We start from the raw sequence: 24,172 nt of genomic DNA on the forward strand, positions 1-24,172 counted from the left end.
GACCTGTGATGTGACTCATCAATGCGTCTGATCAGTGTCCTGGGGGTGCTGAGCGGTTCGATAGTAAAGTAGGACGTAGCGTTTGGTGATGTATAAATACAGGGGGCTAGGCCTCTGTCTCCTGTTTCCCACTGGAGAAGCCTTGAGGAGAGTTTTCTGAAGAGGTTTCGAAGCTTCAGTATCACTAGAGACAATTTGCAGGAAAAACAGCCTTGTTCTGCATAGAGGGTGAGCATAAATGCGTAATGTTGTTTGTTGTGGTATTACTTTTATTGTTCATTTTTTCTACCTCAGTAAATTAGGAGAAGCTAACATCGATGATAGACGTGTGGCTCTATTTATCCTTCTACTGTGAACTTAAATTAGTTTGTCACTATTAGAACTGGGACTTCAAATGGATGGGACGTCTAAGTATGTGAACTTCCAATGGTATGGAGTGTTTGTGTCCACAAATTAATGAAGTATATCATAATCCTGCCTAGTTTTTGAGATTCAAAGGGTTTTAGGTTTAGTTTGATCATCACCGTGTTTCTATTTAGGTCACACAAGTGAGCCTGTTCGACATTGATCTCTGAGCTGTGGTTGTCGCACAGCAAAGCGGGTCACTCATTTCCTGAAGAGTGCAACTGTGCCCCAAAGGTCTGGATGCCTGCATAATGACAAAACTATGAAGAGATTATATATAACAACATGACAGAGGATTTCAAAACTACAAGTTGCAACATTTAAGAAGAATAGTGAACTATTGTAACATTTTCAGTCAGGGACTGTCCTTTGTGTATGATGTTTTCCTGTCGGTTTTAATGGCTCAAATGCAAACAACAACACTTCTTCATTTACAAACCATTTTGTATGGTTGTTTTTTCTTATTTATTTAATGATTCGATTTTTTTTTTTTTCCACCTTCCTTTTTGGTCTTATCCGTTTGACCTTATATCATCACTCCACCTTTGGTTCTCCAACCTTGTGGTCTTTACCCCTCTGTTTCTGCATCAAACCATTCCACAAACACTCCCTTCTGATTGGAGATCGCAGCATTCACTGTAGCCCCCCTTGCAATGGAGGACAGTGACCATGAAATTCCATCTTCATCAGACGAGCGGGACTCCTGTCCCGTCTCCCCAAATCCAAGCGGGGACTGTGATATCGACCAGGTACCACTCAACTGGTTCTCTTCAGATCGTGCAGATGGACATAATCAAGTATCCTTGTGCACTTTGACCTAATGACACAGAGAGATTATTTCTATTGTGATAATACCTACATGTTCAGGGAAGGAATGAGTTGAGAGTCATTACATACGTGTGTAGCTGATATTAAATGGGTTGATGGGTGTCTCATGGCCACTGCATTATTCATCTTTGTTGTGTGGATGCCAGCGAGCCATCAGTCATTTGGTATCTGGAACCCATCATAAGCATAACACCCAAGATGGAGTTTGTAAACCTGCTACTGTGGTATGAAAAAGTATCTGAACCTTTTGGAGTTTCTCACATTTCTGCATAAAATCACCATAAAATGTGATCTGATCTTTGTCAAAATCACACAGATGAAGAAACAGTGTCTCCTTAAACTAAAACCACCCATTTACAGGTTTTCATATTTTAATGACGATAGTACGCAAACAATGAATGAAGGGGGAAAATTAAGTGAATGAACTTGAAGTGAATAACTTCATCCAGACGCTTCCTGTAGCTGCAGATCAGTCTAGCACATCGATCAGGACTCATCTTGCATCATTCCTCTTTATAAAACAGCTGTACTTCCGTCAGATTCCTGGGATGTCTCTGGCATGATACGCTGTCTCTAGGTCATGCATCTCAATGGGTTTCAAGTCTGGACTTTGACTGGGCCACTCTAGAACGTGTCTTTTGCTCTTCTGAAACCATTCTGAAGTTGATTTACTTATGTGTTTTTGGTCATTATCTTGTTGCAGCATCCTCTTTTTAGCTTCAACTGTCTGACAGACAGCTCAGGCTTTCCTGCAAAACATCCTGATAAACTTTTGAATTCATTTTTCCATTAATGATTGCAAGTTGTCCAGGCCCTGAGTTCGCAAAACAGCCCCAAATCATGATGCTCCCTCCACCACGCTTCACGGTGGGGATGAGGTGTTTATGTTGGTGAGCTGTTCCATTTTTCCTCCACAAATGACATTGTGTGTTACTCCCAAACTACTCAACTTTGGTTTCATCAGTCCACAAAATATTTAGCCAAAACTGTGGCGTGTCCAAGTGCCTTTTTGCGAATATTAAACAAGCAACAATGTTTTTTTAGACAGCAGTGGCTTCGTCTGTGGAGTCCTGCCGTGAACACCATTCTTGGTCATAGTTTTACATATAGTTGATGTGTGCACAGCGATATTGGACTGTGCCAGTGATTTCTGTAAGTCTTTAGCGAATACTCTAGGGTTCTGCGCTGAACTTTTGGCATTATCTTTGGTGGACGGTCATTCCTTGGGGGAAAAGCAACAGTGCCAAACCCTCTCCATTTGTAGACAACTACTCTGACTGGCGACTGATGAACATCCAGACTTTGAGATGGTTTTGTATCCTTTCCCAGCTTTATACAAATCAACAATCCTTGATCGCAGGTCGTCAGACAGCTCTTTTGACCGAGCCATGATGCACATCGGACAATGCTTCTCATCAAGACAATTCTTACCAGGTGTATGTTTTATAGCGGGCAGGGCAGCTTTGAACTACTGATCAGTGATTGGGCACACACCTGACTAAAATTGTTTTTGGTAACAATTGGTTTCAATTGCTACTGCCCCGAGTTAGCTGGGTTAGGCTCCAGCACCTCCGCGACCCTCGTGAGGAAAAGCGGCATGGAAAATGAATGAATGAATGAATGCTCTGTAAGTCTCCTTAGGCAGGAGGTTCACTTACTTATTTTCCCCCTTCTGTCGTTGTTTACACGCTATCCTCATTAAAATATGAAAACCTATACATGTTTGGGTGTTTTTTAGTTAAATCAGACAGATCCCATTTGGTGATTTCATGCAGAAATGTGAGAAATTCCAAAAGGTTCAGATACTTTTTAATACCACTGTGTAGGAATCACTACAATTACTTCCAACATGCAATTAATACAGTATATCCAAATTTTTAAGAAGGCACATTTCAAAATGTAACACTTGCAATCTTTCACCTCCTTCACCCTGTGTGTGTCTCCTGTTCCGTGCATCTGATCGAACCCCAACACATCTAGCATTCGAGCCATTCCGATGACTTTGAGGTGGAGAATATTATGCAAGAACCTCACCATCATTTAGAACATGACCACCTCGAGCCCCAGCATGACCACAGTCCACAGCACCACCATCATGAACGAGAGGCCCATGATGCAGTCGAAGTAGCTGAGGGTCAAGACCACCCTAACGCTCCGTCATCTTTGCGCCCCCCTGTGGCGGGTATGGCCCAGCCGGATTTGGGTTCTGAGCCCGCTTTGCCTTTGATTGTGGAGTTCGATGTGCCCTTCCCCGTCAGTCCCTCCAGGCCCAAAAGTCCATGGGCCCGTTTTGACCCTTACAGCAATAATGAGGTAACATACAGGGGCGCAATTATGCGAAAACACACTTTTCTGTGTGTATATCTGTGTTTGTTGTTTAGATGATTATGTTGCGATGGTGGTGGAGCAGGAAGTGACTGTTGATTTGTGTTGCTAGTAGGGATGTACCGATTACACATTTTTGCTTGTGAGGCAGGGTCCATGTTTCCTGATTTTTGAGGATGTGCCGATCCCGAGTCCTGATCCGATACCTCGGAAATGTATTACGGGGGCGGGGGCCCCTTTTGAACAAAACTATTTCAACATTATAGCCATATAAAAGGGTAATTAGTGCAGCAGTGGTTCAACAAATGTGGAAAAAAATACAAATCTATAAAGAAAAATTAAGTTGGTCATCCAATGTGATAAGATTAGCTGTTTTAGTTTTGATTTTCTTGAGTTATATACATCAAATCCATTTTAACTTGGAAAGCTGGCATTGAGTAATCTTGTTTCACTACCATTGATGGCGATAGACATCCAATTCAATTTGGCCAATTTGTCTAATCCAGTTGAACTGGAGTGGACATCTTTTGCAGTCAATGCCAGCCAATAGCTTAATACTTAAATGAGTAAATTTAAAAAACCCAATACCCCTGATTTGGATCATCTAAAAATGACTTGATCGAGCTAGATTGCCGATCTGACGATCGGATCAGTGAAATCTCCAGTTGCTAGCGCTGCTTTGCTTGTGTTGACTATGTTGTCTTTAGAAGTCAAACATTTAATGGGACAACCGACTGTAGTGTACCACTACCTGTATGCAACACATCCTAAAAAACCTTTTCCAATTATTTTCAGGATCAAGACAAGGAATATGTAGGTTTTGCAACACTCCCAAACCAGGTGCACCGCAAATCAGTCAAGAAAGGATTCGACTTCACACTCATGGTAGCAGGTAAAGCTGAAGTCTGATCTCATGAGGAGCAACATTTCACTTCATTTCAGACACGCGTAACATCACTTGTCTCGTTTTTCGGCGTGTGCTTACAGGGGAGTCTGGTCTTGGAAAATCTACCTTGGTCAACAGTCTCTTCCTTACAGATCTTTACAAAGATAGGAAGCTGCTCAATGCTGAAGGTGAACACAACATGACTTCAATTATTATTGCACCGACAAAACTGGCATGTATTGATCTTTTTCCAATTTGTCATTATCATATGAATTTATATCTATGTTTCATCACTGCACTCTGATGAAGTTTTTCTATTGCACTACAGCGGTATGAAAAAGTATCTGAACCTTTTGGAATTTCTTACATTTCTGCATAAACTCACCATCAAATATGATCTGATCTTTGTCAAAATCACATAGATGAAAAAACTGTCTGCTTTAACTAAAACCCCCCAAACATTTCTAGGTTTACATATTTGAATAAGGATAGTATGCAAACAATGAATGAAGGGGGGAAAATAAGTGAGTGAACCATCACATTAAATATTTTGTGGCTCCCCCTCGCAAGCAATAACTTCATCCAGACGCTTCCTGTAGTTGCAGATCAGTCTGGCACATCGATCAGGACTAATCTTGGCCCATTCTTCTCTACAAAACTGCTGTAGTTCAGTCAGATTCCTGGGATGTCTGGCATGAATCGCAGTGTTTGGGTCATGCCATAGCATCTCAATGGGGTTCAAGTCTGGATTTTGACTTGACCACCTTGTTTGTGAGCTGTTCCATTTTTCCTCCACATATGACATTATGTGTTATTCCAAAACCATTTAACTTTGGTTTCATTCAAATTTGAAAGCCTATAAATGTTTGGGTGGTTTTTAGTTAAAGCAGACCCTGTATTTTCATCTGTGTGATTTTTGACAAAGATCAGATCACATTTGATGGGGATTTTATGCAGAAATGTGAATTCCAAAAGGTTCAAATACTTTTTCATACCACTGTGCACTGTATAGCATCTCAGTTCAGCTCCGTTAACCTCATTTTGGGGAGCTGGTTTTCCATGTCAAATCACCACCACAGGGCACTTCAAAAAAACAGGTCACATTAACCACACTAGAATTTGTGATACCCGTTTTACACAATCACAGGACATTGTCCATCCACGTGTAAATTAAATTACTATGGCCAACACAATCACTAAAAAAGTAAGACAAACTAAATTGTCCAATAGATATGTTTTCAAATTTAAAAAAATATTTTGAAAAGCTTAAAAAGATCAAATGTCCGACAGTGAAGACACTGGTTGCAACAGAAAGATGAAATTGGACAGAAAAAGTAAAAATGACGACAATTTAAAAAAGGAGTCAATCTCGCATTCAAATGGGTTGATGTGCGAATAGGAACACATCAAGTCATGTATCTGTTTTTGTCAGCCGGGGAAAAAAACAATTTGAAACGTCAGACGTGAGAAGAATTCTTTGTATGAATTGAGATTAATGTAGCGGATTCAATTTAATGGCAATGGTGAAGATAGAAACAATGATTTGTGTCATCATTAAGGCCATGTCTACACCTAGCAGGGTTTTCTAAAACGAAAGATCCTGCCCTTATACGTCAGGAAAAAATATGATTACGCCAACACGTTTGTAGAAAAAAAAAAAAAAAGCTTCCACAGCCAACCGCATTGATTCATTTTTAAGTACATTCAATGAGCGAAAAATAATTGTCTAATATACCCACATCCTTCGCATGTGTTCTTCAATGTGAAGCACTGCAAGAGTTTGTACATAGACTTGACTATCAGTTGACGGGACATGGGGCGTGGGGCCGATCAGTAGGGGGCCAATTTTTTAAAAAACAAAACATAAAATCCAAATATTTTCTAAACCAAAGCCACTCGCGACCTAAGACCAAAGCAGGCACCTTCCTTAGGCATATACAAGTGGCCATGAGCAGCGGCATCAAAAAATTCAAAGTTGTTCCATAGTAAAATCCTTAGTAATTATTTTTTATTTAAGTATAACAAAACTTAAGATGGCTATGAAATTCTCAGATTTTACACTAGAAGCTTGTAAGTCACCAGATGCAGAGATAATCACCTATATTTTCAGGATCAATAGCAATATTTAACATATGTTTTTGCCAGAAGTAGCAACTTAAATATCATGTGTAGAGATACAAAATTCAACATGGCGGCCGTCACAAAACAATGAGCTTTTTCAGTTGAAAATTCATGTAAATAAATGCTTAAATCGCATAATTTCTACAGGTATGAACGTAAAACACTCTGGATTCGTGGTCAAAAGCAAAAAACGGGCAGTTATCGTTCATTTTACGTAAATATTTCAAGCAAAAGTTACAATGTTGTGTAATCCAACATGACATGGCGGCCGTCACGAAACAAAGAGCTTTTTAAGTTGAAAAATCTTGTAAATAGATGTTTAAATCGCGGAATTTCTATAGCTATGAATGTAAAACAGTCTAGAATCTTGGTTAAAAGCAAAAAAACAGGCAGTTATCATTCTTTTTACGTAAATATTTCAAGCCAAAGATACACAAATTTTATCTATTGATTTTTTTTTTTCCCCACAACATTTAAAAGTGCATGCATGGTGCTATTTAATATAATAATTACCTTTAATTCTGTTTCCACCTAAATCCTTCGTTAGAACGCAGCGTGTGTTTGAGGTTATCACAGTGAAAGCCAACTCAACGTTCTGCCTGGGCCGGCCCCCTACGGGAAGGCGTGGCGCAATGTCTGTGGGAGCTGTCTTGTCAACTGATGGTGGAGTCTATGGTTTGTAAATAAATGGAAGCAAAAAAGCACCTGTCTAACTCACTCCAACGGTAAACAATGGTATCATGTGTGACATATGGACAAAGTTTGTCGCAGTCAGTGACATTTCCATTGTTAAATCTTCGGTTACGGTTATCAGTGTCCACATGATGACGGCACAATCGCAGAATTCGCACATCTTCACTCTCAGAACAGTTTTCAAGAACCCTTGTTTAAGTGTGCATGTGGATGATAGTCCGAACCATAGAAAAAGTTCTTCTTTTCGCTAAAATACCCTGCTACGTGTAGACATGGCCTAAAACCCATCCTTCCCTTGGCAAACATGCACCCTCCCAGCTAGTTTTACATCGGAGCGTGCAGTAGTCTCCAAATAAAGCCAGACACAAAAATGTAGCACAGACAAATTCTTGCGAATTAGAGTGTTGATCCATCAGAATGATGACCCTACTAAAAACAGCAAAAGTGTGATCAAACTAGGCCCCCCCTTTTCCTTATAAGGTCAATTAAACTAAAAGTGGGGGAAAAACACTAGAGAATCTAAAACTAGAGCGACATCTTGAGTTTATGTATTTTTTTAGGGTTGTCAAACGATTAAAATTTTTAATCGAGTTAATTACAGCTTAAAAATGTATTAATCATAATTAATCGCAATTCAAACTATCTATAAAATATGCCATATTTTTCTGTACATTATTGTTGGAATGGAAAGATAAGACACAAGACAGATATATACATTCAACATACGGTACATAAGTACTGTATTTGTTTATTATAACAATAAATCAACCAGATGGCATTAACATTATTAACATTCTGTTAAAGTGATCCATGGATAGAAAGACTTGTAGTTCTTAAAAGATAAACATTAGTACAAGTTGTAGAAATGTAATATCAAAACCCCTCTTAATGTTTTCGTTTGAATAAAATTTGTAAAAATTTTCAATCAAAAAATAAACTAGTAGCTCGCTATTGTTGATGTCAATAATTACACAATGCTCATGGTGCTGAAACCCATAAAATCAGTCGCACCCAAGCGCCAGCAGAGGGCAACAAAACACCAAAAAACACAAGTAACATGTGGACATTACACTGTGCTGTCATTTTAATCTGTTTGAGCGAGGCACGTGCGTTAAATGCGTCAAATATTTTAATGTGATTCATTTTGAACATCAATTACCGCCCGTTAACGCGATAATTTTGACAGCCTATTTTTTTTTTTCTGTTGTTGTTTCACCTTTTAGAACGAATCATGCAAACAGTAGAAATCACCAAGCACACTGTAGATATAGAAGAAAAGGGTGTCAAACTCAAGCTGACCATTGTGGACACTCCGGGCTTTGGTGATGCAGTCAACAACACAGAATGGTAAACGCACACACAAATACACAGTCGGCTTTTGCTGTTTGTATGTCCTCACATTCAGCATGTCTCGTCTATAGCTGGAAGCCAGTGGCCGACTATATCGACCAGCAGTTCGAGCAATACTTCCGGGATGAAAGCGGCCTCAACCGTAAAAACATCCAGGACAACCGCGTGCACTGCTGCCTCTACTTCATCTCCCCCTTCGGCCATGGGTACGATTCAGAAACGGCGTCCTTCTGGGAATGTAGGAATTTGACCCACTTGTGTTCAGGGCAGGATGAGTGACTGACATTCATGACAAATGAAGCCTTGGCCTTGGTATTCACTGCACTTCCACTTTCCTTTTAAATAACTAATGCCCCAAGCTGTTCTCAGCCTGCTTTAAGATTCCTTTAGTCTTCTACTCTAATCAAGCGGTAATGCTGATGTAGTACTTTTTAGAGCTTCACTAATCATAGCATCATGCATCAGGAGCTTCTCAAAGTCACAGCGTTGGTGAGAGTGCTCCCTCTCTTGACAGTTGGTGATCATTACACAAAGCAAGCAGAGAAATATCCAATTTACACAGTACTTAGTAGGGGTGTGACAAAATATCGAAATGGTGATATATCGTGATACTTTGTATCCCAAAAGGTTATCAATATGCTCCTGCAAGAATCGAGATATCCTTTTAAAAAGGTGTCAATGTCTTAAAAAAAAAAAAAAAAAAAGGAACCAACAAGTTGCTACCAAAATCTTCCACCATAATAGTGTCTCAGTTAACTCGAAGGCTGACTTGACGGTGCTCGACACCCAGTCCATTTAGACTGGGAACGTTCGTTCATTCAAAACTAGAGCATTCTCAGTCATTCTGTCAGATTTCAGATTTTTATTTGCAAATCATGGTGGAAAATAAATATTTGGTCAATACCAAACGTTCATCTCAATACTTTGTTATGTACCCTTTGTTGGCAATAACGGAGGTCAGGTTTTTTGTAACTCTTCACTCTTAGCTTGGTGTAAAGAAATCAACTGTGGGAGCAATTATTAGAAAATGGAAGACATACAAGGCAACTGATAATCTCCCTCGATCTGGGGCTCCATGCAAGATCTCACCCCGTGGCGTCAAAATGATAACAAGAACAGTGAGCTTTAATCCCAGAACCACACGGGGGGACCTAGTGAATGACCTACAGAGAGCTGGGAGCACAGTAACAAAGGCTACTATCAGTAACACAATGCGCCGCCAGGGACTCCAATCCTGCACTGCCAGACGTGTCCCCTTGCTGAAGCCAATACACGTCCTGGCCCGTCTGCGGTTTGCTAGAGAGCATTTGGGTGATACAGAAGAGGACTGGGAGAATGCGTTATGGTCAGATGACACCAAAATAGAACTTTTGGGTAGAAATACAGGTTCTCGTGTTATGAGGAGAAAGAATACTGAATTGCATCCGTAGAACACCATGCACACTGTGAAGCATGGGGGGTGGAAAAATCATACTTTGGGGCTGTTTTTTCTGTAAAGGGACCAGGACGACTGATCTGTGTAAAAAGGAAAAAATGAATGGGGCCATGTATCGAGAGATTTTGAGTGAAAATCTCCTTCCATCAGCAAGGGCATTGAAGATGAGAAGTGGCTGGGTCTTTCAGCATGACAATGATCTCAAACACACAGCCAGGGCAACAAAGGAGTTGCTTCGTAAGAAGCATTCCAAGGTCCTGGAGTGGTCTAGCCAGTCTCCAGATCTCAACCCCATAAAAAATCTTTTGAGGGAGTTGAACGTCCATGTTGCCCAACGACAGCCCCAAAACATCACTGCTCGAGAGGAGATCTGCATGGAGGAATGGGACAAAATACCAGCAACAGTGTGTGAAAAGCTTGTGAAGAGTTGCAGAAAACGTTTGGCCTCCGTTAATTGCCAACAAAGGGTACTTAACAAAGTATTGACCAAATACTCATTCTCCACCATGATTTGCAAATAAATTCTTTAAAAATCAATATGATTTTCTGGGTTTTTTTCCACATTCTGTTTCTCATGGTTGAGGTTTACCTATGTTGACAATTACAGGCCTCTCTAATATTTTCAAGTGGGAGAACTTACACAATTAGTGGTTGACTAAAAACTTATTCGCCCCACTGTATAGGTCACTTGCTGTTCATTTTAGGGCATTTCCAGGTCATTTCCTGTTGAGTTTGAGTCACTGCCTATTCATTTGGGTGATTCCTAGGTCATTTCCTGTTCTTGAACTCAAAATAAACAGGAAGAGACCCATAAAATACCCCAAAATCAACAGGAAGTAACTGAAAATGAACAGGTAAATGACCTTAAATGGCCCAAAATTACCTAACTGCCTGGCATTTACTGCCACAACTGGCCATAGACGTTCAATCCGTTTGAAGTGGGAGGGATGGCAGCGAATGAACGAATGTTCATTCGCTGCCACCCTCCCAGTTCAAATGGATTGGACGTCTACTAGTGATAAACTCATTCCAATTCACAGCAGAAGCTTGTTTTTCTGTTTATTAGTTGTTTTTAGAATATTCTAGAATGATTTCCTGACCAATGTATCGATAATCGTTGTATCACCATATTGTCAGATCATCGTTATCGGGAGCTTTGTATCGCAAACAGTATCGTATCGTGAGGTACCAAGAGGTTCCCACTCCTAGTAATTGGCATAAACACCAGAGGTCAGGAACCTTTTTGGCTGAGAGAGCCAACATATACACCACACATTTTTAAATGTAATTCCGTGAGAGCCATACAATTTGTTTAAAACTAAAAATACAAGTAATTTTATGCATTTTATGTAATTTCGTCACTTTTAAAGTACAAGAAGACTCACAATTCTTTTTAATTACATTGTTATGATGTTGCTAATCAATGATGAGTATTTCTTACCATTAATGCGACTTCTGGTGTTGCATGGTTTTGCTGATGGCTTTGTAGTCTGGTTGATATGTGGTGGGGTTAAGCTTCATGCAGGCGTTGAGAAAGTTGCGGCTGTTTTCATGTTCACGAAGAACCGCCACGAATCCTGTTTTTCCCCACCACACACGGAGCATTATCAGTGCACACCGAAACAAGTTTATCCATTGCTAGATTTTTTTTCTTTAGCAAATTTGGTGATGGATTTGAATAAATCCTCCCCTCTTGTTGTCCCTTGCATAGTAAAAACTGCAAGACTTTCCTCGTATCGCGTGTCACCGACAACATACCTTGCAGTCACGCTGAACAGGGAAAAATTGCTTACGTCTATTGAAACATCCAAAGCGAGAGAAAAAAATGGAGCCGCCTTTATGTCCTTCACTTGCGTTGCCTCAATTTGATTTGACATCATGATGGTACGATCGTGAACAGTTCTTGCTGACAGAGGCCTGTCTTTTATCCATTTAACTATCTTGTCTTTATCCGAAAAGTCATCAAAAAGTTCATTGGCAACATCAAGCATGAATGCTTTGGCATACTCCCCATCTGTGAATGGCTTTCCGTTTCTCACAATTGCTAAAGCGCCTGCAAAGGTAGCCGAATTCTAGTCACCTTGTTGGGTCCAAACACTTCGGTGCTTTTGGCTTAAAATACAGCAGTTTATTTTAAAGAGGGGTGCAAGAGCAGAATCTGCTTTTTCAGCCTTGTCTGTGTTTTCTGTCATATATACCCTAATTTTCGCACTATAAGGCGCACCTGACTATAAGCCGCATCCCACCAAATTTGGCATGAAAACGGCATTTGTTCATAGATAAGCCGCAGCTGTCCTGACTGTATCATGGGATATTTACACCAAAAGATATTAACCGGTACAACCTTATTTGACAGCGGCATCATACGACTGACTGTCATCAGACCAAATGAACCATCATTAAACTTTGTACCAATTACTGCAAAGCTTTATTGCTTCAAAAAGCTTTATTTGGCCATCACTGCTCCCATGGGGGAGACAGTCAACCTCTGCTGCCACCTGCTGTTGACTGTTGTCATCCGACATGCCTCTTAGCATGCATTGCAGCGCTACAGATGTAAATAACAATCAAAAATCATGTTCTGTGCTAAATATTTCTTCAGTTACTATTCAAATTGTTTCATCAATTGCTAGTTATGGTATTTGCTAACACTTTGACAGTGGTGCCATAAGACTGTCATTACACAGTCATAATTATGACATATCTCTGTCCTGAGCATTCATGAATGCTTATAACAGATGTCATTAAGTGTTATCCGGAAAATGATCTCTTTTTTGAATGGATGCAAAAGATCCAAGATGGACAAAAATTAGTTAGTGACATAATTTGCCAAATGACACTGAATGACATAAGCATTCAGTAATGTCCATGATAGTATCATGTCATAATTTTGATGATCTTATGACAGTCTTATGACACCGCTGTCAAATAAAGTGTTACCTAAAAAAAATCAACAAATAAGCCACACTGGACTATAAGCCACAGGTTTCAAAATGAAGGAAAAAAGTAGCGGCTTATAGTCCGAAAATTACAGTATATATATATATATATATATATATATCACAAAAGCGAGTACACCCGTCGCATTTCTGCAGATATTTAAGTATATCTTCATGGGACAACACTGACAAAATGACACTTTGACACGATGAAAACTAGTCTGTGTGCAGCGTATATAATAGGGTTAATTTATTTTCCCCTCAAAATAACTCAAAATATTGCCATTAATATCTAAACCCCTGGCAACAAAAGTGAGTAAACAAGAAAGCCTGCAAACAGTTTGCTCAAGACATGTCAACAGAGCACATGGATTACTGGAACCATGTCCTATGGTCCGATGAGACGGGCGGGCTTTCTAGTGTACCGTCTTCAGAAGAGGCTTCCTCCTGGGGTGACAGCCAAGCACACCAGTTGGATGTAGAGTGCGGCGTATGGTCTGACTACTAACAGGCTGACCCCCCACCTCTTCAGTCTCTGCAGCAATGCTGACAGCACTCCTGTAACGAGTCACATGACATTTTGGAGGGAAAATGACAAGCAGTACTCAGTTTGGACATTTAGGGATTACGTAGTTTCTAAGGGGTGTGCTCACTTTTTTTGCCAGGGGTTTAGATATTAATGACTATATTTTGAGTTATTTTGAGGGGAAAATAAATTACCTCTATTATATAAGCTGCACACAGACTACTTTTCATTGTGTCAAAGTGCCATTTTGTCAGTGTTGTCCCATGAAAAGATATAAATATCTGCAGAAATGCAAGGGATGTACTTACTTATGTGATACACCGTATATATATATATATATATATATATATATATATATATATATATATATATATATATATATATATATGGCATAGGGCTGTCAAACGATTACAATTTTTAATTGAGTTAATTACAGCTTAAAAATTAATTAATCGCAATTAATCGCAATTAATCGCAATTCAAACCATCTATAACAGGGGTGGGCAAACCGGTCCTCAAGGGCCGCAGTGGGTCCTGGTCTTTGTTCCAACTGACCCAGCACGGATAGTATAACCAATGAGGTTTCAGCAGAAATGAGAAGCACCTGACTGCAATCGACTGATTGCACTTGTAAAACAGCAGATTGGTGAAAATGTGTCCTCTTAATGGGTTGCAACAAAAACCCGCACCCACTGCGGCCCTTTGTGGAATAGTTTGCCCACCCCTGATCTATAAAATATGCCATATTTTTCTGTAAAATATATATATATATTCTGTAAAATGTTGGAATGGAAAGATAAGACACAAGATATATATATATATATATATATATATATATATATATATATATATATATATATATATATATATATATACATTCAACATACGGTACATAAGGACTGTATTTGTTTAATAAATCAACAAGATGGCATTAACATTATTAACATTCTGTTAAAGTGATCCATGGATAGAAAGATTTGTAGTTCTTAAAAGATAAATGTTTGTACAAGGTATAGAAATTTTATAATAAAACCCCTCTTAAAGTTTTCATTTCAATAAAATTTGTAAAATTTTCAATCAAAAAACAAACTAGTAGCCCGCCATTGTTGATGTCAATAATTACTTACACAATGCTCATGGGTGCTGAAGCCTATAAAATCAGTCACACCCAAGCGCCAGCTGAGGGCGGCAAAACTCCATAAAACACAATTAACAAGTGGGCATTTCACTCTACTGTCATTTAAATCTGTCTGAGCGGGACATGTGCGTTAATTGCGTCAAATATTTTAACGTGATTAATTTAAAAAATTCATTACTGCCCATTAACGCGATAATTTTGACAGCCCTAATACATATATACTGGACTGTCTCAGAAAATTAGAATACACAATATTCTAATTTTTTGAGACAGTCCTGTGTATATATACAGGACTGTCTCAGGAAATTAGAATACACAATATTCTATTTTCCTGACTGTCTCAGGAAATTAGAATATTGTGTATTCTAATTTCCTGAGACAGTCCTGTATATATACACAGGACTGTCTCAAAAAATTAGAATATTGTGTATTCTAATTTTCTGAGACAGTCCAGTATATATATATATATATATATATTTTTTTAATGGTCTATCGCAAAATACGTACGATCAACATTAATACTACAGTTGGGTGGTTTGAGACACCTGTCCTATATGAATGTGAAAAAAACATTTCCTTTAAAAAACATAATTTGTGCATGAATTATTATATGTTAAATCTAATTTATGAATTACTGTATATTGTAAATAAAAACTAAATTAAAAAAAGTTGATTTTTTTTTTTTCCATAGTATTTAACTTATTACATGCCAACTGACTGTGATAGACATCGAATTCATTTAAACCCGTGAGGGGAGAATGAACGAACGTTCCTTCGCCCCTCCTATTCAAAGTGGATTGGACGTCAAGCGCTGTCAATGGGAGCCAATGAGCTAAATGAGAACCCTGTAAGGTTTAAAAAAAAAAAAAAAAAAAATCATAATTCGTGCAGTTTAATGCGTGTAGTTCGTTTGGGTTAATAGTCACATTTTGTGGTTCTGCAGCCTTCGACCACTGGATGTGGAATTCATGAGAGCCCTGCATGAGAAGGTGAACATTGTTCCAGTCTTGGCCAAAGCAGACACACTCACCCCAAGTGAGGTCAAGAAGAAGAAAATCAAGGTTGGGTTTCTTCCTGTCTAATGACTGATTTTCTGTTTGGTTTCTAAATAGCTGCTGAAATCCATTTGCTCTTTCTTGTAGATTAGAGAAGAGATCGAGCAATACGGTATTAAGATTTATCAGTTCCCCGACTGCGACTCTGATGAAGACGACGACTTCAAGCAACAGGATCACGAGCTGAAGGTGACTGATTGTGAACCAAGAGATCTAGCGTGAGGGCATTGCTGCGTTGTTGATGAATAACATGAGTGTGACCTTGTTGCACTACCGATAATTTAACATTCATGAGTCGGCCTTACCACTCCTCTGCTGCATCCTACTCTCACAAAATGTGCAGCAACACTTAAAAGAAAGAGATGCAGACAAAAATGTTGAGACACATGATTTGATTCACTCCTTTCTCTGCCTTTGATGGCCAATCCAATGAGTGAATGAGAAACGAGAAAGGTCTTTTGTACTTGTACTTATAGTTATACCAATACCAATAAATACCAATTGCATTCCTGGCCCGTCTTTCGGAAACACACTAACAAACGAAACGTTGTACTTGTTCCCACGAACAGGAAAGCATTCCATTTGCAGTCATTGGCAGCAACACTGTGGTGGAAGCCAAAGGGAAGAGAGTGCGAGGTCGTCTTTACCCTTGGGGGATTGTTGAAGGTAAGGATTGTGGGGGTCATGTCAAACCATCAATGGTGGCGCATGTGATTGTTGACCTTCACACTGCTCGTTTTGCAGTTGAGAACTCGGCCCACTGCGACTTTGTGAAGCTGAGGAACATGCTGGTTCGAACTCACATGCAGGACCTGAAAGACGTGACCCGGGAGACCCACTACGAGAACTACAGAGCCCACTGCATCCAGAACATGACACGCATGGTTGTCAAGGAGCGCAACCGCAAGTATGTTACGCACGAGTAGTCTATCATGATCTTCTTCCTTCTTATGCAATTCTGTTTTTATGTAGCAAGCTAACCAGGGAGAGCGGCACAGACTTCCCCATCCCCGCAATGGGCGACGTCGCCGACAGCCAGACGGAACAGCTGATTCGGGAAAAAGACGAGGAGGTACGATTGAGCGACCCCCAGACGGATTCGCAGATCCTGCGCCAACACGAGCAGTTGGCGCGACACGCTTTGGAAATGACGCCTAGCGCCGGGGCCCGCTTGCATCTGGAGGACGAAGCCCTTTAAGTGTCCTCTGTTTGCTCATTACCAATAAGCCCTCGCGGCGCCTGCTTTAGCGTCAAACTCGACATTTTCAAAAAGGTCGTGTTGTCATTGGTTGAGTTGTTTTTCACGCTTCTCATGACTAATTGCAATTGTATTGGTGACGTCCTCATGGTTTCTGTTTAAACTGGCCTTTTTCTCTTCACATTCTCACTGTTTGCCTTCACACTGGTCATTTGCTCTGTGTTACTGTACTGTCATAGATCAGATTCCAAAAGTTTATTCTTTTTCTCATTCAATCTCAGTTGTTTTCTCATTGATGTTGTCATTCCTTCTCATAGGATTCTCATTGCATATAATTTTTATTGTTTTTTTTCACACTTTATTCTTATTAGTCATATTCTCACTTTTCCTTTCTTCTTTGTTCTGAATTCTTATATGTCACTCACTTTTTCAGTTATTGTTTCTCACCACTTGTGTTTCTTACTCTTCATGTTGTTATCGTTCATTTTCTCACATCATAATTCGTTGGTCACATTGTCAACTTGTTGTTTTCCCCACCACTGGTGTTTTGGCAGCTGTCACAGGTAATGGTTTGCAACCAGCTACATGCTAGTATAAACTACATTGCACGCTAATGTTATGAGCGTGAGAAAAAATTTTAGCAATGCCTTCACAGGCTAATTCATTGTATTTAAAATTAGCATTTAAGTGGTATAAGTAGTTTGTAAGGCAACAAAGTAACCCATTCCAGTGATCTCAGCATTTATAATCCTATTCCTCATAAATGTTTTAGTTACAGTTGGGGACAGAAGTTTACATAAACGTGTAAAGAACATAATGTCATGGCTCACTGATTTTTATTATTTTCTGATAGTGATTGGAACACATACTTTTTTGTCACCAAAAACATTCCTGAAGTTTGTTTTTTTCTATGACTTTATTATGTGTTAACAGAAAAAGGGATCAACTCTGTTGTGTCAAAAATATTCTTACAGCAATACTAATATTTGGTTATATGCAGTGGTGGATGAAGTACTCACTTTTTTTGTACTTAAGTAAGAGTATAGATACAGGTGCAAAAAATTACTTAAGTAAAAGTACAAGTAAGACATAAATTACTGAAGTAAAAGTACATGCTTTAAAATTTGCTTTACAAGTAAAAAGTTTAAGTACTTTCTCCCGATGCAAAAATATAATATATGTATGTATATATATTTTCTTTTTTTTTTAATATACATGCATACATTTGGAGATGTGAGTCAATATTCAAAGAAAGAAGCAGAAAATTCAATATCCGCTCAGTTTTATTGAAAACTGCAAAATGGAAAAAACAAGCAATAAAATTGACTGCACTGTAATCAAAAGCTTAACAAGCTCTAAAATTCCTAAATTTAGCTTAATGGGGGATAGCAAATAACTATCAGATGTATACCGCCACCTACTGTACAAGAGAGTGCAGCTCCCATCTGAAGGTGCGCTGCTCTCACTGTTGATTTTTTTGGGTCAATATCTAATCTTACTTGTACTTGTGCTCAATTATGGTACAGTTGCACGGGGCTTATCGATTGCACCGGAGGCATGCAAACAAAACCATCAATTAATAATGAGAGAGAGAGGAAAAAAAGAAAACAAACAAAAGTAACGTAACGCAGGCGAAAATTTGAAATGTAATGGAGTAAGAAGTCCAGATACATGCTGTAAAATGTAGTCAAGTCAAAGTAAAAAGTACCACTTCACATTTGTACTGAAGTAAAGCACAGACACACAAAAATGTACTTAATAATAATAATAATTCATTTTATTTCTAGAGCACTTTTCAAGCCACACAGACGCTTCAAAAGAGAGATGGAATCACAGTTCGAACGAAAACAATCATTAAAAAAATAATAAGTACAGTACAAGTACTTAAGTACAGTAACAAAGTACTTTTACTTCGTTACATCCTCACTTCACTGGTAGACATCCACAAGCCTCTGGTTGAATCCTTAACAACTAAACTTGACAGAATTAATCATTTATTTGTATTTTTGGGGCTTAATTAACAACAACAACAAATAATAATAATAATAGTTTGTTGGCTTTTTGACATGGACTTGTTTCTTCTGCAATGGCCACATTTTAAAATCTTAATCCTAGCCTGATTTGGCCCTTTTATTACCATTTTTATTGTGTGTTTGGGTTCATTGTCCTTTTGGAATGCCCAACACACATCGGCGGAGTTTGACTTTTGGGGCAGGGGGGGGCACAATATGTTGATGACCCTGAAATGCAGTGTCAGCAATCAAATTAATTTACAAGAATATTTATAATAATAAGTTGAAAATGAGTTGTTGTTTTTTTTTTGTTTCCCATCATTCTTGAGGGAAATTCTAAAATCAGACTGCTTAGGCTATACTTTTCACCAAGATCGTCATCCATTGAATATGGTACGCCCGCCGGTGTCGTGCCAGTGTACTTACCCCAGTCTGGGTGAAAGCATTGCACTGCACTGATTTGCTTGATTTCCGTGTTTTGGAGATGTAGTTATCTACGGGGTTTTAAAATATGGCACATCCAAAACAAAAAACAAAAAAAACGCCCTTTTTTTCTGTGGTATTCCGTAACTTGCGTACTGAACGTTAAAAAAGGCAATGTTTCACTGTTTTACTCATAGGATGACCTATAACTGTTCATACTGTAATTCAAGTCCTGTATGGAGTTCCTCCAGTTTAGTAAACGTCGATGTCCAAAATATATAACTCTGGTTCTTTTCTGGCTTCAATTAATTGTTTAAGTCGACAACCCTCATAACCAATGTGTTTGTGCACGCTCCCGCGGCCAGGGCACACCATTTTTGTCAGGGGTAACTACATTGGCAAGACACCGTTGGTGGTTCTGTTGTACAATTAGCGTCTTTAGTGGGGCAAATTGAAACTCCACTCACCATTTTGACGGTGGTCTATAGCGTTTAATGGTCCACATTCTTTGGTTCTTGCTCAGTAGTTGTTGTCGCTTTTGAAAGCTTAGGTTTGAAAAAATTACGTATATATATTACGCCTTTTCGGTCCTCGGGTGGTTTTGGCTAAGCAAAGCAAATGACCGTCTAAGGTGCTAATCACATAATCTGTTCGAAAAATAATTTTGACCTATTATAAAAATGTTTTTTAGTTCATTTCATTCATTTTTGTTTTTTATTTTATTGCTTTACAACTTTTATAGACAATATTTTACCAGAAAAGTCTTAATTTAAAATCATATACTATATAGGAAAGTCAATTACATGCAATGACACTTTTCGGACACCGGGGGGGGCCCCCCCCTGGCCCCCCTGAAAATCCGCTTATGCCAACACACAAACTTTGGGCTGATGAGTTTAGGCTACATTGAACAATTTGAATGTAATATCACTTGTCGCTGCCAGAGAAAATTAAACTTGAAAATAGAATATAACGGGAAATTCGAGAGCCATGACATTATATTCTTTACAAGGGTATATAAACGTTTGACCACAAGTGTAAATATCCCCACAATGAGATTTTTTAAAGCACTTCAGGCAGCAAGTTAAGTCTGTATGAACTTTTATTTGTCAGCCATGTTTGGATGCTGCTGAATCACAATGTTACATCACATGGACTCCATTTATTTAACGCGTTACTCTTGACCAATTTCTAAAATGGTCTTGAAATGGAATTGAATGAGATTCTGACATCCATTAGCTCAATATGAAATGCTGTGGACGGGCGAAGCAAATTAGCGTAGTAGATTCCTTGCTATACATTATTAGCTAGCAGGTGATTGACCACCCTTTTATCCCAAATAAATCCTGTTTAATGTAATGTAATGTTTATGACATGTCTCTACATCGCGTGGACATTGGGGACAGTGCCTATGGATTGGCAGACCAGGGTGGTGGTCCCCCTTTTTAAGAAATGGGACCAGAGGGTGTGTTTGAACTAGGCTTGTGCCGGTGTGATATTCTGACGGTATGATAACCGTAAGCCAAAATATCACGGTTTCACGGTATTGCAATTACAGCTCGAAAATGTGTTACTTTGAGATGTCTGGGTTTAAAAAAACAACTTTCCATTCAACAGGATTTTTTTCCAAAAATATTAGCAATTTTGAACATAAGTATAATGTTAAATCAAAATACATTTAAAAAATAACAAAATATTCTAAATAAAATGAAAATAAATCTTTTAGGTGAGCCAAAACCCACAGCCACAGCTCAACATTATTATCATCATAACAAAAATAATTGAATTATTTTCCATAAAAAGCCCGTGTGTATGACTCACATTATGTTTACATTATACTCCTCTAAGCCGCGGCCGTCTATAACTTTTTTGCTCCCTAAGTATTCCCATAACAGCAATTTTGTTTTCTTCGATGGGGGAAAAAGTTGAGGAGCTTCACCTTCTCCAGCCATCATGTGGACCAGCTCTACACCCTCAGCAGGGTCCTCGAGGTTGCATGGGTTTTCGCCCAACCGGTCTACATTTGTTTTGTGGATTTGGAGAAGGTGTTCAACCGTGTCCCTCGGGGAGTCCTGTGGGGAGCGCTTTGGGAGTACTGGGTACCCAGCCCCCTGTTAAGGGCTGTCCGGTCCCTGTATGACCGATGTCAGAGTTTAGTCCGCATTGCTGGCAGTATGTCGGATGCATTCCCAGCGAGGGTTGGAGTCAGCTAAGGTTGCCCTTTGTCACCGATTCTATTCAGTTTGGTGACCTCACCATTGCATCTCTGCTTTTTGAAGATGATGTGGTGCTGTTGGCTTCATCAAGCCGTGATCTCCAACTCTCACTGGAGTATTCCGCAGCCAGCCGATTCAATTCAATTCAATTCAATTTTATTTGTATAGCCCTAAATCACAACAAGGTTGTCTCAAAGGGCTTTGCAGAGGCAATATGATACACAATCAGAAACAGCAAATGAAGCAAACAAAGATGAATAAATAAAGTTCTGGGCATCCCCCATCCTTAGACCCTCCGTGTCGGCAAGGAAAAACTCCCAAAACTTCAGAGTCTTTGGGAGAAAATGAGAACCACAGTCAGGAGAGATCCACTCCCAGGACGGATAGACAGGAAGCACCAGGACTGCTAATGGGAATTAGCAGGCGAAGTTACAGTCCGTAAAGATGCAGTGGAGTAAAGGAACAAGAAGAGGTCCATCTAGCCAGATGAGACGGGGGTAGCAACGAGGACGTCCGTCCATCCATCCAGCCAGGGGTCCGGACAGTCAGGAGGCTGCAGCTGAAAAATACCCCCTACCCAGAGGGGAGGGGGGAAAGGGGACACCGGGTGACTAGTGATGAAGAGACTAGATATTAATATTGGAAAATAAAAATAAAGTAAGACAAGTGGTAGGTAGAGTGAGAAAAAGGAGATAGAACTCGGTGGCTGTACTTCCCCCAGCCGAGTGTGAAGCGGTCGGGATGAAGATCAGCACCTCCAAATCAGAGACCATGGTCCTCAGTTTGGAAAAGGGGTGGCGTGCCCTCACCGGGTCGGGGATGAGATTCTGCCCCAAGTGGAAGAGTTTCAGTATCATTGGGTCCTGTTCACAAGTGAGGGTAGGAGGGAGCTGGAGATTGACAGGCGGATCGGTGCAGTGTCTGTAGTTTTGCGAACTTTACCGGTCCGTTGTGGTGAAAAAGGAGCTGAGCCAAAAGGCGAAGCTCTCAATTTACCAGTCGATCTACTTTCCTACCCTCGCCTATGGTCACGCGCTGTGGGCCGTGACTAAAAGAACAAGATCCTAGGTACAGGCGGCCGAAATGAGGTTCCTCCGCAGGGTATACGGGCGCTCTCTTAGAGATAGGGTGAGAAGCTCGGTCATCCAGGAAGGACATAGGGTCAAGCTGTACTCCTCCGTGTTGAGAGGAGTCAGCTGAGGTGGCTTAGGGATCTGGTTCAGATGCCTCCTTGGATGCCTCCCTGGATAGGTGTTCCGGGCATATTCCACCGGCTGGAGGACCCGAGGACGACCCAGGACAGGAGAGACTATATCTCTTAGCTGGCCTGGAAACACCTTGCGACCCCACCAGAAGAGCTGGTTGAAATGGGTGGGGAGAGGGAAGTCTTGGCTTCCCTGCTAAAGCTGCTGCCCTGCGACCCGACCCCAAATTTAGTGGTAGACAATAGATGGATGGATACATCCTGTTTATTCCAGTAAATAATATCCATTGCTTCCATGTTGTTTTGTTGGTTTGTTCAAGAAATACACAAACGTATTGATCGCTGGCACTCGACAGCTGAATTTGATGATCTGACAGCGAATTGTGATTGTCCTGACAGTTGCGGCGTATGCAGGAGATGCTGCAGAGGATTCAGGATCAAATGCACACAAGGAAAGATGCCTACTGACACACCGTGCAGCCTACTTGAACTTTCACCCCCGCCCAATGACCTCATCAACCTTATCAGGGTCTTTCATGCACTCAGAAAGATGAGGTAAGAGTGTGCTACTCTGTAAATAGCGCTTGTTCCCAAAACCTAAAAGAAGCCAATTTTCTTGAATCCGTCTAATTTTCATGGAAGGTCATATATTTTTTTCTTGGTGCAGGTTTTTTTTTTTTTTTGTGATTTATTTGTACTATAGATCACAGCATCAAATGTCACATTTTTTAATACAGCACGAAATGTTTTTTTTTTTTTTTTTTTTTTTTTTTTACACCACCAATAATCCTGCTAATTGTTTAGCGACACTCTTGTTTAACCTGCTTTGAATGAGATGAATTGAAATATTGTTTGATTTCAAAATGAAAGCGCCGCCATGTTGTAAAACTTAGATGTGCCTGGCAATAAATTTGAAGACCGTACACATTTATTTCGGCAGTTCCATTCAATTTGTGATTAGTACAATTATTGAAAAAAATGGAACAAAAAATCTTAGTTGGGATGTAAAGTTTTTATTTTTTTTTTCTATTAAACTACTGAAATAAATTGTGTTTCAGGTTGTATTCTAATTCATTTAGATGCTTCTGTATGTAGGAATGTTACATAACAGGAAAGCAAAACTTCCTGCTTGTTTTTTTTTTTAATGTTTTTATATTCCACTGGATTTAAAAAATACATTTTTTGTTGCTAGTCAGAGGTTAATGGCACAAACACTAAAAGACAAAAATGTCACTGAAACAAGGTTTGTTTGCATGCAATTAGACAGTCAATGTTCTTTTTGGGCGTTGGACCAATGTATTGTATACATGCTTCATTATGATGACAGGAATGAATTTAGGAATTCTTTGTTAAGACAAAAACTAACATTGTCATTTGAAGTCAATGCTCTCTCTGGACTTTTGATGAGCATTGTTAGT

The 24,172-nt window shown here is 39.5% G+C and overlaps 1 protein-coding gene across 6 annotated transcripts; it reads left to right on the forward strand.

The window, feature by feature from the left end:
- The first annotated feature begins 128 nt into the window (after positions 1-128).
- septin4b (septin 4b) lies at positions 129-23,518 on the forward strand. 6 transcript variants are annotated; one of them, XM_057838638.1, is made up of 14 exons: positions 129-228; positions 540-639; positions 1,029-1,154; positions 3,214-3,546; positions 4,354-4,450; positions 4,546-4,632; positions 8,482-8,605; positions 8,680-8,814; positions 15,590-15,707; positions 15,789-15,890; positions 16,271-16,367; positions 16,446-16,608; positions 16,674-16,773; positions 23,154-23,518. In XM_057838638.1, the coding sequence occupies exons 3-14, from the start codon at positions 1,059-1,061 to the stop codon at positions 23,220-23,222; spliced, it is 1,521 nt and encodes a 506-aa protein (XP_057694621.1). In that variant the 5' UTR covers positions 129-228; positions 540-639; positions 1,029-1,058; the 3' UTR covers positions 23,223-23,518. The 6 variants fall into 6 exon arrangements, with proteins under 6 accessions (XP_057694621.1, XP_057694620.1, XP_057694619.1 ...); XM_057838637.1 differs by having other exon boundaries at positions 1,036-1,154; XM_057838636.1 differs by having other exon boundaries at positions 137-429; positions 1,036-1,154.
- The last annotated feature ends 654 nt before the right edge of the window (positions 23,519-24,172 follow it).

This window comes from Corythoichthys intestinalis, chromosome 6, assembly GCF_030265065.1.
Source record: "Corythoichthys intestinalis isolate RoL2023-P3 chromosome 6, ASM3026506v1, whole genome shotgun sequence".
Lineage (NCBI taxonomy): Eukaryota > Metazoa > Chordata > Actinopteri > Syngnathiformes > Syngnathidae > Corythoichthys > Corythoichthys intestinalis.